Source organism: Tachypleus tridentatus, chromosome 1 (genome assembly GCF_004210375.1).
Source record: "Tachypleus tridentatus isolate NWPU-2018 chromosome 1, ASM421037v1, whole genome shotgun sequence".
Lineage (NCBI taxonomy): Eukaryota > Metazoa > Arthropoda > Merostomata > Xiphosura > Limulidae > Tachypleus > Tachypleus tridentatus.
The window spans coordinates 48,018,584-48,032,477 of record NC_134825.1 but is presented as its reverse complement, the minus strand read 5'-3'; the positions used below and the strand labels follow the sequence as shown (position 1 = coordinate 48,032,477).

The 13,894-nt window shown below is 33.6% G+C and overlaps 1 protein-coding gene across 1 annotated transcript in view; it reads right to left on the bottom strand.

Moving 5' to 3' along the window:
- LOC143247775 (uncharacterized) overlaps positions 1-13,664 on the bottom strand; it is a 60,789-nt gene extending 47,125 nt beyond the window's left edge. The window contains exon 1 of the mRNA XM_076496235.1: positions 13,282-13,664. Coding sequence (XP_076352350.1) covers positions 13,282-13,582 — 301 coding nt within the window. The 5' untranslated portion in view covers positions 13,583-13,664. The remainder of the gene's footprint in view (positions 1-13,281) is intronic.
- Between the last annotated feature and the right edge of the window lie 230 nt (positions 13,665-13,894).

The window sequence follows — 13,894 nt, the reverse complement described above, 5'->3', positions numbered from 1 at the left end:
AGGTACGAATAATTATTGAGCATACCATTTTCTAAATCTTGCTAAATAGTACTATTCATGTCACCACCTTTTATAAAGGCTGTATCTTGTATGTTCTCTTATAATGGTGTAACAGATCCTGTCTATAATCTAATCAAATGTACATCCCGAACCGACAGCTAATACGGACGGAGAAAATAGGCTGACTCAAGAGGTCTGTACGTTTCAAGTCAATTCTACGTGTATGAAGTACTTTTGACGGTCACGATGCGTTTCATCAAGGTACTCTAATAATGACGTTATGAAAACGTCTATTTCAGAAAAGTGAGTCTGGACATCTCGGAATCTTATACACATAAAATAAGGGTCAGGTTGGCCATGTTGTTAGTGCTGACTGCGCTTCGAGCTGACATGAAAGTATAAAGATCTAAAAAAAATCATATAATAAACGTTCAAAAACATAGGCGTAATAACAAATCGCTTGCACTTCAGATCATATGATGTATCATAGAATTCCTGATGTAAATAAAAAGGAACTTAGAAATCATTTATATTATTTTGTTTGGCTGTTGCTAAAATTTTATAAATATAAAATATTCTTTTAGTTTGCTTGGCGCAATGTTTTGTGGATTTTAGTAACAACAGAATACAAAGAATGAAAAATGCAAAATTAACTTACATTTAACTTTGTAAAAACATAAATCTCAGGCTGTGACGTGACTATAGAAATATTTTAAAATAAATGAATCTACTACCAGAGGGCGATACATCAATTAGTACATGACATAGATTTGTTGTTGTGTTTTAGAATTTTGCACAAAGCTACACGAGCTCTATCTGCATTATCCGTACCTAATTCAGCAGTGAAAGACTCATCGCTACCCATGGTAAACTGTTGGGCTCATTTTTTACTAATGAATAGTTGGATACATTATAAAAACACTCACTGCTGAAAGGAAGAACCTGTTTAGTTGGACATGGATTCGAAACCACGACCCTCAGATTGCTGGACAAGCGCCCTAACCACCTAGCCATCTCGGTCCACACAATATTGAAAACTATTTTTTTCTTGTTTTAAATATTTTACATAATTTTTTTCCATGAGAAATTAACTTCATTTATTATGATTCTTTCTACACCATTTTTAGTTAAAATTCCTGAAAAGCGAACTATTTTATCAAAGTGTTAAAATAAAACTAATCAATAAAACCTTGGGTATCAATACATCCTTCTTGTGATGCACTAATTGGTTTAGGTTAACCGAATTTCTTCAGCATTAAAATCTGTCGAAAATTACTCTTTGCGTTTTTTTTTTACTTCATACATCAATTAACTTACTTGTGTAAAGACACTTAAATACGTCTTTCTATAAACATTTATCTAAAAGTTTAATAATCTTCTAACTAAATTACAGCTACAAAGGGCATTTCGATTCACTTCGCTATCACATATAGCTGTAAATAAAACTATACAGTGTCAATAAAGCTCGATAAGAGAGTATAGACTTTTTAGAGCGTGCTGTTTTTTAACATAGTATGCGTTGATGTTGTTGACCTTAGAATGTTGTAAGCCATTTGTTCACGACCATTTTCTAATCGGTACACATGAACTCTGGCATTTCAAGCGAATATGATTGCAGAATCTGCAAAGAAAAAGTTTTTCTCTGAACAAACTGGGGGGGTGTATAACGGCGATTTCAGCTAAGTTGCTGAGCAGCTCCCTGGATTATAGACCATAGCCTAATGATGGCACACTTTTAAGTGTTACGTAAATATTCAACTTATATACATTACAATAACTAAAGCGCAGTAAGTCATTTTTTATCTATCTCAATTAAATATGACAAAGTTTTTGTCATTAGGAACAAGATAGTTTGATGATGATTTGCTATGATTAAATTACACAAGTGTCGTAATACGACTGTTACTATAGGCACGCTTCTGTATCACCTCAATCAGTATTTCAATTTTTATCTGATTTCTTTTTGAAACATTCAACTATATAAATCATTTAAAATGTGTGTTTAAATTATTGTACTGATAATGCAAAAGATTTTAGAATTAGAATGTTTAAACTTTCATATAAAACACGAAATATGTGAATATAAACTTACCGTTCTTTGTTGTTGGTGTTTTACAGTCTCCAAAGACCTGTTACGATGTTTACAGAAACGTTTTTCACTTACCCATAACACATTCTCTGCTTGCTCATCTTTCAGGACTGTGTAAGGATATTAAGATAAATCTTACGTGCTAAAACATACAAATAAGCGCAGCCGTGTTTTTGTAAAAGCTTAATTTGAATAATACAAACGAACTGTTTGCTAACACTTGTAAATCCAATGGTTGCATATTTAGTTATGCGCTATTGTCTATTGTTTATGTTTTTAATCAGTTCGTTCATACATCGTATTTAAAACTAACTACTGCCATGCCCAAAGCGATTAAAATTCCCCATACAAAGCAATCAAACTTGGAAATTATACTTTACCTATGACAAAGTCAAATTCACTGTTCTAGTACGTCTGTATAAATGATTGGCCATTGAGCTTTTCTTCATAAGTAAACATTTCTTACAGGCTGCTGTAAACTCTGAGATTTATGTCAATTAATAAATGACATAAGGCTTTATAACACACGATGTTCCCCGCTAGCAAAGCTGTAAGTCTACCGATTTACAGCGCTAAAATCAGGGGTTTGATTCCCCTCTGTGAACTCAGCAGATAGACCGATGTGGCTTTGCTATAAGAAAAAACACACAATAATACACAATGAAGGACCGGCATGGCCAGGTGATTAGGGAGTTCGACTGCGAATTGCGAATACCAATCCTCATCCTATCAAACATGTTCACCCTTTCAGCCGTAACAGAGTAGACCAAGAGTTGGCGGTGGGTGGTAGAGACTAGCTGCCTTCCCTCTAGTACTTCACTGTCAAATTAGGGATGGTAGCGCAGATAGCCCTCGAGTGACTTTGCGCGAAATTCAAAATAAAGCAAACGTCACGATATGCAGTAAAAGTTGAACGATCATTTACGTTAACATTTCAAATTAGATACCTGATTAGAATAACAATTAAAGTAATTGAAATTGTTTTGAATTAGTTGTTTTGCATTGTAATAGCTAGAATATCACAAATTATTATCTATATTTAACTATCTTGTGCAATCTATGACTGAACATATAGTTTATACTCACACGGGGAAGTCAAGTGAAGAAACTGAATATATTCGAGCTCAACTGACTAAATTATTTCAGTCGTGCTTACGTCACCTGGTGCGGCATGGCCAGGTGGGTTAAAGCGTTCGACTCGTAATCTAAGGGTCGCGGGTTGGAATCCCAGTCGCACCAAACATGCTCATCCTTTCAACTGTGGGGGCTGGCGGTAGGTGGTGATGACTAGCTGCCTTCCCTGTAGTCTTACACTGTTAAATTAGGGACAGCTAGAGCAGATAGCCCTCGTGTAGCTTTGCGCAAAATTCAAAAACAAAAACAAACTTACGTCACCTAGTGGTTTACTAGGAAGGTTCATAATTTTCACATTGTTAATAAACGCCAGCTATTGTTAAGTACGATTATGAATATTTTTAACAATAGCTGGCTTTTATTTACTTTTCCATGAGTGACTTGATTCAATTTAAAAATACACACACTAACTAGATAGCACTGAGACGCTAAATTGTAAAAATATAAGAGAATACCCAGTCCTTTAAAAAAGATTGAAGTCAGAATACGAAGAAAGAAAGTACACAAAAATTTCATACAATTCTGTCATTTTGTTCACAACACGAACTTCTTGATGATTTAGACTAAAACCTTCTTTTGACAGGAACGTTGAAGATGCAAATAAATATTTATTTGCGCTAAATCAAATGGACTTTTTTAAAGTTGATGTACTTATAAATTAAAGATTATATTTGCTCGGAAACTGAAAATTCGGATCTACATTTTACTTTTTGAATTTTTTTTAGAATAAATAGCTTGTGAATAAGTTATTGATTTCTGTGAGTATTGTCGTTGCTTTCACAAGTTTAACGAGTGCGCAACTTTTACCACATAGAATATTTTTATTAAAAACATAAATTAGTCCCATACTTGCTTGTAGCGAATTTAAACAGAAACTAGAACACTAGTATTGCATACTATGAATTGCAAAAATGTAAAAAAAAAAATAAACGAATGATTAGAATGAAAACATAACAAACTAATTTTGTTGTAAACATTTTGCGTTTCGTCATCAGAAAAAGAAGAAAACTTTACGGCTGTATTCTTATCCCGCTGTACATATAAACAAAACCTAACAACAGGCTGCATTCTTATCCCGCTGTACATATAAACAAAACCTAACAACGGGCTACCTTCTTATCCCGCTGTACATGTAAACAAAAACTAACAACAGGATGCATTATTATCACTCTGTACATGTAAACAAAACCTAACAACAGGCTGCATTCTTATCCCGCTGTACATGTAAACAAAACCTAACAACAGGCTGCATTCTTATCCCGCTGTACATGTAAACAAAACCTAACAACAGGCTGCATTCTTATCCCGCTGTACATGTAAACAAAAACTAACAACAGGATGCATTATTACCCCTCTGTACATGTAAACAAAACCTAACAACAGGCTGCATTCTTATCCCGCTGTACATGTAAACAAAACCTAACAACAGGCTGCATTCTTATCCCGCTGTACATGTAAACAAAACCTAACAACAGGCTGCATTCTCATCCCGCTGTACATGTAAACAAAACCTAACAACGGGCTGCATTCTTATCCTGCTGTACATGTAAACAAAACCTAACAACAGGCTGTATTGTTATCCCGCTGTACATGTAAACAAAACCTAACAACGGGCTGCCTTTTTATCCTGCTGTACATGCAAACAAAACCTAACAATAGACTGCATTCTCATCCCGCTGTACATGTAAACAAAACCTAACAATAGACTGCATTCTTATCCCGCTGTACATGTAAACAAAACCTAACAACAGGCTGCATTCTTATCCCGCTGTACATGTAAACAAAACCTAACAACAGGCTGTATTCTTATCCCGCTGTACATATAAGCAAAACCTAACAACGGGCTGCATTCTTATCCCGCTGTACATGTAAACAAAACCTAACAACAGGCTGCATTCTCATCCCGCTGTACATGTAAACAAAACCTAACAATAGACTGCATTCTTATCCCGCTGTACATGTAAACAAAACCTAACAACGGGCTGCATTCTTATCCTGCTGTACATGTAAACAAAACCTAACAACAGGCTGTATTGTTATCCCGCTGTACATGTAAACAAAACCTAACAACAGGCTGCATTCTTATCCTGCTGTACATGTAATCAAAACCTAACAATAGGCTGCATTTTTATCCCGCTGTACATGCAAACAAAACCTAACAACAGGCTGCATTCTTATCCCGCTGTACATGTAAACAAAACCTAACAATAGGCTGCATTCTCATCCCACTGTACATGTAATCAAAACCTAACAATAGACTGCATTCTTATCCCGCTGTACATGTAAACAAAACCTAACAACGGGCTGCATTCTTATCCCGCTGTACATGTAAACAAAACCTAACAACAGGTTGCATTCTTATCCTGCTGTACATGTAAACAAAACCTAACAACGGGCTGCATTCTTATCCCGATGTACATGTAAACAAAACCTAACAACAGGCTGCATTTTTATCCCGCTGTACATGCAAACAAAACCTAACAACAGGCTGCATTCTTATACCGCTGTACATGTAAAAAAAAACCTAACAACAGGCTGCATTCTTATCCCGCTGTACATGTAAACAAAACCTAACAACAGGCTGCATTCTTATCCTGCAGTACATGTAAACAAAAACTAACAACAGGCTGCATTCTCATTCCACTGTACATGTAAACAAAACCTAACAATAGGCTGCATTCTTATCCCGCTGTACATGTAAACAAAACCTAACAATAGGCTGCGTTTTCATCCCACTGTACATGTAATCAAAACCTAACAACGGGCTGCATTCTTATCCTGCTGTACATGTAAACAAAACCTAACAACAGGCTGCATTCTTATCCCGCTGTACATGTAAGCAAAACCTAACAACAGGCTGTATTCTCATCCCACTGTACATGTAACCAAAACCTAACAACAGGCTGTATTGTTATCCCGCTGTACATGTAAACAAAACTTAACAACATAGGATAATAAACAAATTAAAGAACAAAATTATTCTTGTTCACATTTTCTATTATGGCTCTCCTCTAAAACATGTTAATACCATACAAGTGTACAAAGTAATTTAAATGAAGGCTGAGTGAGTTCTAAACAGAATACAGCTAGCTGGATAAAATAAAAAGACAACTAAATTGATAGAAAAACAGTTAGGCAGACAGAAATGATATTGTAGAGAGAAAGAAAGAGAGATATGTAGGCAGGCAAACAAAAGAATGGATAGTCAGGCGGAAGGATAGAAAGATAGGCAGAAAGACGAGGATAGATAGAGGCTGACAGGCAGAAGGGTAGATAAACAGGTAGACGAATAGAAGGATAGTTAGACAGGCAGACAGGCAGAAGGACAAACATATAAATATATAACAAAGAGTTAGATACACAGATAAAATAATAAAAAAGATAGGTAGACAGACGTATAGATAAACTGAATAAAGACAGATAGACAAAGAGATTGACAAAATAATAGACATGCAGATAGACATAAAGACAAACAAAATAATAAACACCCAGCTTAATCGATAAGTAGGTATTTTTTTCTGGTTAATTTTAAGTTAATATGCAGTTTCCAAAAATATAATTGAGTAATATTTGTATTTTAAAACCATCTGCTATACAGCTAGGCTAATTCAATTTCGTAACTAGTTTCATAAATTTACAAAAAATAACATTCTAGGCTTAAGTAAGTACTTTTTATAGTAATAAAAACAGAGTTTGTAAAATAAACAAACTTTTTCCATTTTTGTTCATATAATATTGTCTTTTTCCGTATGCTTATGTTCCCTAAAAATTGTTCTAAGATGATATGGTTTAAAGCTCAGTAACATCTGATATTTATGTTTATGGTCAATCTGGCATCAAATAAATTTAAGATTCCAAACTTTACAAAAAAACGTTAAAACAAACGTTTCTCAACTCCACAGTATTGTGTATAAAATAAAATATTAACCTTGATTATTTATAATTTGGCAGCTATGAAAAATTATATTCATAAATACGATCGATTAATAATTTTATTAATTAGCCAAGTGAAATAGATATGATAAGAGACTCGATTTTCTATCTACAGTTAGAACATATTTCATTGTCGACATGTTTAGTTCGTTCCAAATAAGCTGAAGAAAATATTAAAAAATGTTATCGAATATGTTAATCATACTAAAGAGCTAAAGACGTATAAATAACTTTTTTATTTTTAAAATGAAAAGTTAGGTTTAACTCATTAGTTAGTTTCGAAAGATTGATGACACTTATATGATAAAAACATCCAGAGAAATATGAAAATCACATACTGTAATAGCTGTCTTTAACTGACAGACTTGTGGTACATTCAGGTGAACAATTAACACGAGAACCATATCGAATGACTCCGCTAAGTAGGAGATTTGATAAAATACGGCATTACGGGACAGTGATGAATGCATATCAACTAAACTTAAATCTAGGATTACCTGGACTGAATACAAAATGTAAGCCATTACGAACACAATACTTATTATACACTTAAAAGACCAAAACGAAGTGTATTTACATGCGGATGCACGTTAAGCCTTCACTTAAGCGAATCAGGATAAGACCAGCCATTGTAGAGACTTCAAGTAAGATTATCTAAATAAAAGACTTTTATCTAAACTGAGGTCTTCTATTTATATAAAGCGACTGTGATGTCACGTCACTGGTAATTTTCATTTCACTTGGTAGTACTATGATCCCTAGAGGTATAACCTATATAGTCATGGAATGATATTGCTATAACCTTACACAAAGTCATATGTAGCAATGTTGTTTACGACTGGTAGCAGGTAATTTAGAGAATGACAAATAAGCTAATGTAATCTGATAAAAATCAACACATCTTGACCACGTGTTATGTGAAAACATGTGTACATATTGAAAACGAAAAATGAATTTAGAATTAAATATTAAAATAAACTTATGGTATATTCCTATATCACTGAGCCACACTCGTCCTATGTAACGAAGCGTACATCTTAGTGATGGAAAAAGACATTAAACAAATTATTTACAAAGCCATCCGATACCTGAGATGTAAGTCATGTTTGAGGGTTTATAACTGAGTTTCGACATGCGCGGTGGACAGAGCTATAAGAGTGTGTTTTCTTATAGCGAAGTCATATATCAGGCCATTTGCTTAGCCTACCGAGGGGAATCGAACCCGTGATTTTTTACGTTGTAAATCCGTAGACTTACCGCTGTACTAGCGAGGAACACGTGGAAAAGACTGATGTGCAGATAAAACTATGTAGCACAATTTTGTTCCTGGATAGTATGTGTTATTTCTTAATTGCTTATGTTGTAAAAGTACAGAAAATGGCCATTTTTTCCTTCAAACCTTGCTTTTGTGACCTGGATAATGAAATTTAGAAATTAACCTATTTTATATGTAAAAATGGACAGGTTTGCACATTTTCATTCACATAAGGTCAGAATAAAACAACATATAAATCAAGATTTACATGTATTTATACTAAAGTTATACAAAAATGAATAAAAATGTTTAGAAGTGAGTAGTTTTTCAAGATTTGCAACTGTAATGCAAATCGCTTTCACGTATCAGCTTCCAAATATAGTCTCCCATCATGCTTTCGTTATACGCTCCCAGGTCACAAAATCAAAGTTTGAAGAGAAAAATAAGTCTTTTCCATTTACTTTAGGCATAAGCAATTGGGAAATAACACTTTCTGCCCAGAAACAAGAAAAAGTAAAAAAATTTGTTACATAGTGTAATGTAGCTTTGAGCTTAACAACAAATAAAACAAAAACCACACAGTAATTAGTATAAAGTCATGATTCCATCTGTTTAAAGTCTATTTAAATTAATTTTTAATATTTGTACTAGATACAAAACAATATACAACGAACTATTAGTACTATGCCCATCACGGATGTCAAAACCCAATTTTCAACATTATATGCCTTCAGATTTATCGTTTAGCTATTTAAAGTGCATATATTTAGAAATATTGTTAAATGGGTTATTCTTTACGTTCTATCACATTCACGTCGCCATAATACTATGTACAAAAAATCGTTATTTAGTTTTGTTAACTAATGTATATATTATTATGCATTTATTCCAAACTTATTTGCTCTTCATTTTGGTCAATTTAAGATGGTAGGAACATGACTCAATAAGATAAATAACACATTATAGGAACACCTAGCCTAAGTAACAAAAGTATGTACGTGTACTTGTTTCTACATACATATACTAGCTGAGAACACGCACCTACGTACTGTACTACTATCTATTAATACAACGGCTGCTTCATTAGGTTTGCATAATAACTAATCCCCGCGGACATCCCACAGGACTTAATATTTTTAATATTCAAGGAATATAAAAACGTCATGTGCACGCAATGTTATGCGCATTGGTTCTAAAAATAAGACGAAAATAATTAACATTTTATATTACGACCAAAATTTACATTTGTTTATCATTACGGTTTGATTTCAAGACGAGTATTTTTCTATATAAACTTCGGGGATTAGAATTATAAGTAACATCAAAGTATTGAATTACACTGAAAATGTAAATCGCAAAATTATCGAAGACAATGTTTAACTGATATCGAGATGATCTTGTAAAATTACAGTTTTTATATATTACAAGATGAAAAAGTTTGGCGTTAATTTAAGCAGAAGTCGTACTATCTAATAAAATACCTTTCGGTTTTAATATTTCAATTTGCTCATTAGGGGTATTTTAAAACAATAAATATTGATATGAGTTTTAATTCAGAAAATCGAAAGTGATACGTAAGCAATTAACTAGAGTCCAGAAATCTATGAAAATATACTTTAGAAAATAATGCTCAAATTAAGATCGGGAAAATAATCTAAGTTTTACTGTCTCTCTTACATACACTAGCTACAATTTTCTACTTCTGTTCTTTTTATATTTTTAAAGTCTAATCTATGAGAACAAAATAACAAAACTTTATTTCAATTAGTACATTTGTTCGAGTCTTTCCTTTACGAGGTTAATAAGGGGACCTTTTGAAATTGTTAAATGAATTAGCTTCATTTAGCCTGTACGTAAAACCTACGATTTTATATGACCTTATCAAAATTCTGCATTCGTCATGAACTATGCTAATTGCCATTATTAGCATAGTTCATGACGAATGCGACTCGTAACAGCCAAAGTTAACATATGTACTAGAAATGTTTTGGTTTATCAGGAACGTGACACATTATGATCGAGGTTTTTTCTTTTATAAAACAAAAACATCTCTGAAGAAATTATAATGATAAACTTTAACTTAATGACTCTAAAATCCTTTATTTAGGAAATTGGTGACGTGACATTTGAAGCGAATATGTAAAGAGTAGTGAATATAACTAAATAAACAATGATTTCTACAAAGAAAACTCACTTTCAGAGAGAATTAGTGAGATGTTTCAAGACTCATAATTTTGGAAATAAATCGAAAGCCTAAATAATATTTAAAACAAAGTAGTTTATACTCCCATTCCTTTTTTATATGAAGAGTATGTATTTTTCTTGTAGCAAAGCCACATCGGGATATCTGCTGAGTCAATCGAGGGGAATCGAACTTCCTGATCTTAGTGTTGCAAATCCGTAGACTTACCGCTGTATTAGCGAGGGACAATTTATATCACTGAAGAAAAATATTATTATTTCTAAGAAAAAGTGAATGGCTTAAATAAACTCGACTTTTAGACTAGAGAAAACAATATTAAGGTAAAAGAAGACATTTAATTAGTAATATTTTAGCTGGTATCATTAAAGAGATATGTTTAAAACACAATAGAGGTAAAGATTTTGATTGTTCATTCAACTTACAGCTACTTAATAATTTGTAGCTATTGGTCCTTCCTTTATTAGATCACTTTCTTGTTACTTGCTTATTTTATGTCAGAATAGCTAACTGAATTATTATTCTTAATTTTGTTTAGCTCAAATTGGAGTTTATTACGAGAAGACATTTTTATAAACGTAAATAAAACAACAACGTATGTCTACAAAATGTAACTTTATTAGTTCAATATCTCGCTATTACAGTTTCGTCAGGAGCTGTCGGTATCCAGGTATCCTGCCAGTTCACTGGTACAGTTCAATCTCAAGTGGATTAATGAACTGGTAGGATACCGGTAGCTAATTCACTAACTTGGATGCATTAATGCAAGAGAATCTCAATTGTATTAGTGAAATTGTAGGATATCGATAACTCTTGACGAAGATGTGGTGGCGAAGCATTCAGCTAATAAAGTTACATTTTGTGGACATAGATAGTTATTTTATTTAAGCATACTGATTCAGATTTGTTTAAATGAACTATCGGTACAGTATTTATCGTTACTCTTTTATTTTAGATAATATGTTCATAAACGTCCAGTTTTCCATATGTATCAGCAGAAAAACGTTAGTTTTAAAAACTCGCACATAAGCTGATCAAGGGATGTTTGCCCTAGCCATTCCTAATTTTTATCTGTTAGGCTAGAGGAAAACAGATACAGTTAACGGAATTAGCTACCAGCTCTTGGGCTATTCTAATTAACTAGTGGGATTTGACTTTTATAACGTACCCACAATCCCACAATGTAGAGTGAGTTTTTTTTTTTTTAAGCAACAGGTTGGAAACCATAAATCGTCGAATTTACAATCAGATGCACTTGATCTAGCAGAAGAAAAAGCTATTTCTAGGAACATGAGACAACTTAAAGAATCAATAAAAACGTAGTATTAAGTCAAAAGTTGTTATGCTATTTGTAAAGTGCGCTCTGTACGTGAGCGAAGTTTTAATTATGTTTAGTGGCCACAGTTAAATATTATCTCACTGCAACAAAAATAGTAAAGTGCACCAGATTATAAATTATTTTTACCAAATCTATTTATGTTCGTTTTAAATTATTCATATTATTATTATTTATCTAACTTTACATGACGTCCGTTGATATGAATGTTTAGTTTTTAATTCTGGAATACATCAACCAAGGTAAATAGCTGGTCCATTATAAAACAAGTTTATTTAGTATGAGTTCAACGATATTTTATTTCTAATACCTAATGCCTGAACATAGCAGTCGTATGTAAACGTCCATTTTTTGTCCATTGCAGCATTTACTAACGAAATAAAATTTAACAGTTTTTGCTGAAATGTATTTTCAAGCTGATACCTTTTTATATACTATAGCCCCCCGCTAGTACAGCGGTATGTCTCCGGATTTACAACGCTAAAATCAGGGGTTCGATTCCCCTCGGTGGGCTGAGCAGATAGTCCTTTGTGGCTTTGCTATACGAAAAACACACACACACATATATACTATAAGAAAAGAAAGGCGTTAACCTGCCTTATACTGGTAAGATTAAGTAAAACACAACTCTTGAGGGTTTTCGTGTAATTGTTCCATGTTCCTGTGAACTTTTGAAATTACACAAGTTTACGTATTTGTGTGGAGGAATCAGAGTTAGTGGTAATGAATAATAAGGGTAAAAAGGTCGTATGTCTTGTGTGTGTTTGAAAAAGAGAAGCGGAGAGAAAATATAAAGAACAAATCATTCTGTATATATATATACACATCAAGTGTGTCAAGATCGGTACAGTTACCATATATACACATCAAGTGTGTCAAGATCGGTACAGTTACCAAAAACAAAAAAATGTACAAGCTTCAAGAACAATTTAATGTTACTTTTACAGTATTTTCTTGATTTTAATACTAAGTACTCCCCCTCAAAAAAACAACAACAACGAGTTATTCGCATATCAACATAGAAAAGAAGGGGACGTAAGGTATTTTTAATATAAATTTGTATTGGATGAAATAAATGGGCCAGATTTTTGCAACTCTCCATTTGTATTTAGTTAGATGAAAAATAAAGTTCAAACTATTACTATGACACTGTGAGCAGCTTTTTACCGTAACTTAGGAGCTTCAAGGAAACAACAGTTTTACAGGGACATTATATATTTTCGAAAAGATAGAAACTTTCAATAGTAGCATTCTAATGGCTTTCACAAAACTTTGAATGGTATTAGGAAAACTTATAAAAGACATTCGATGATATATAGTAAAGCTGTATTTACCAATCTGGGGAACGTCGTACTGACGAAGTCCGTTTCGCTGTTGGACATACAGTTCATCATTTGACGTTCTTCGTTCTCTGTGACCGAAGGTTGAAAAAGGCCAAAAGTCAGGATCGACCTTTGGTCGCCATGGCCCAAAAAGTGGTAGTTGATTCTTGCTCTGAAACTGCTGCTTGAACGACGGGGAGAGATAATTTCTAGTGCGATGAAGGTGATAAAATCTCTGGTGAGCCCTGCTCGACGTTATTGATAGGGCCATCAGCAACGGCGGCAGAAGGGCCAACACTGGCGCTCTTCCCATCGGGGCTGATAGCAGAACACTTGTAGTTACTAACCTTTCTTCTGTATGTGTTTACGACTGAGAGAGGCGTCTGTTTCTCAATGAACCATTCCACGTCCAGCCTCTCCTGACAGGTACTGTTGGGTTCAACTAGTGCGCCTGCGTCGATCAGAAAATTACAAGTTAAGAGAGATAGTAGCACAATCCAGGATGTGATGATCTTGAGATTCTGTTCTAAGCCATTGTACTTCGCTCCATGAACTAAATATTTATTTTATTTATTTAGTTATTGCACAGTAGCTTTCAAGCCTTCAGCCCCTCTAACAGTAACTT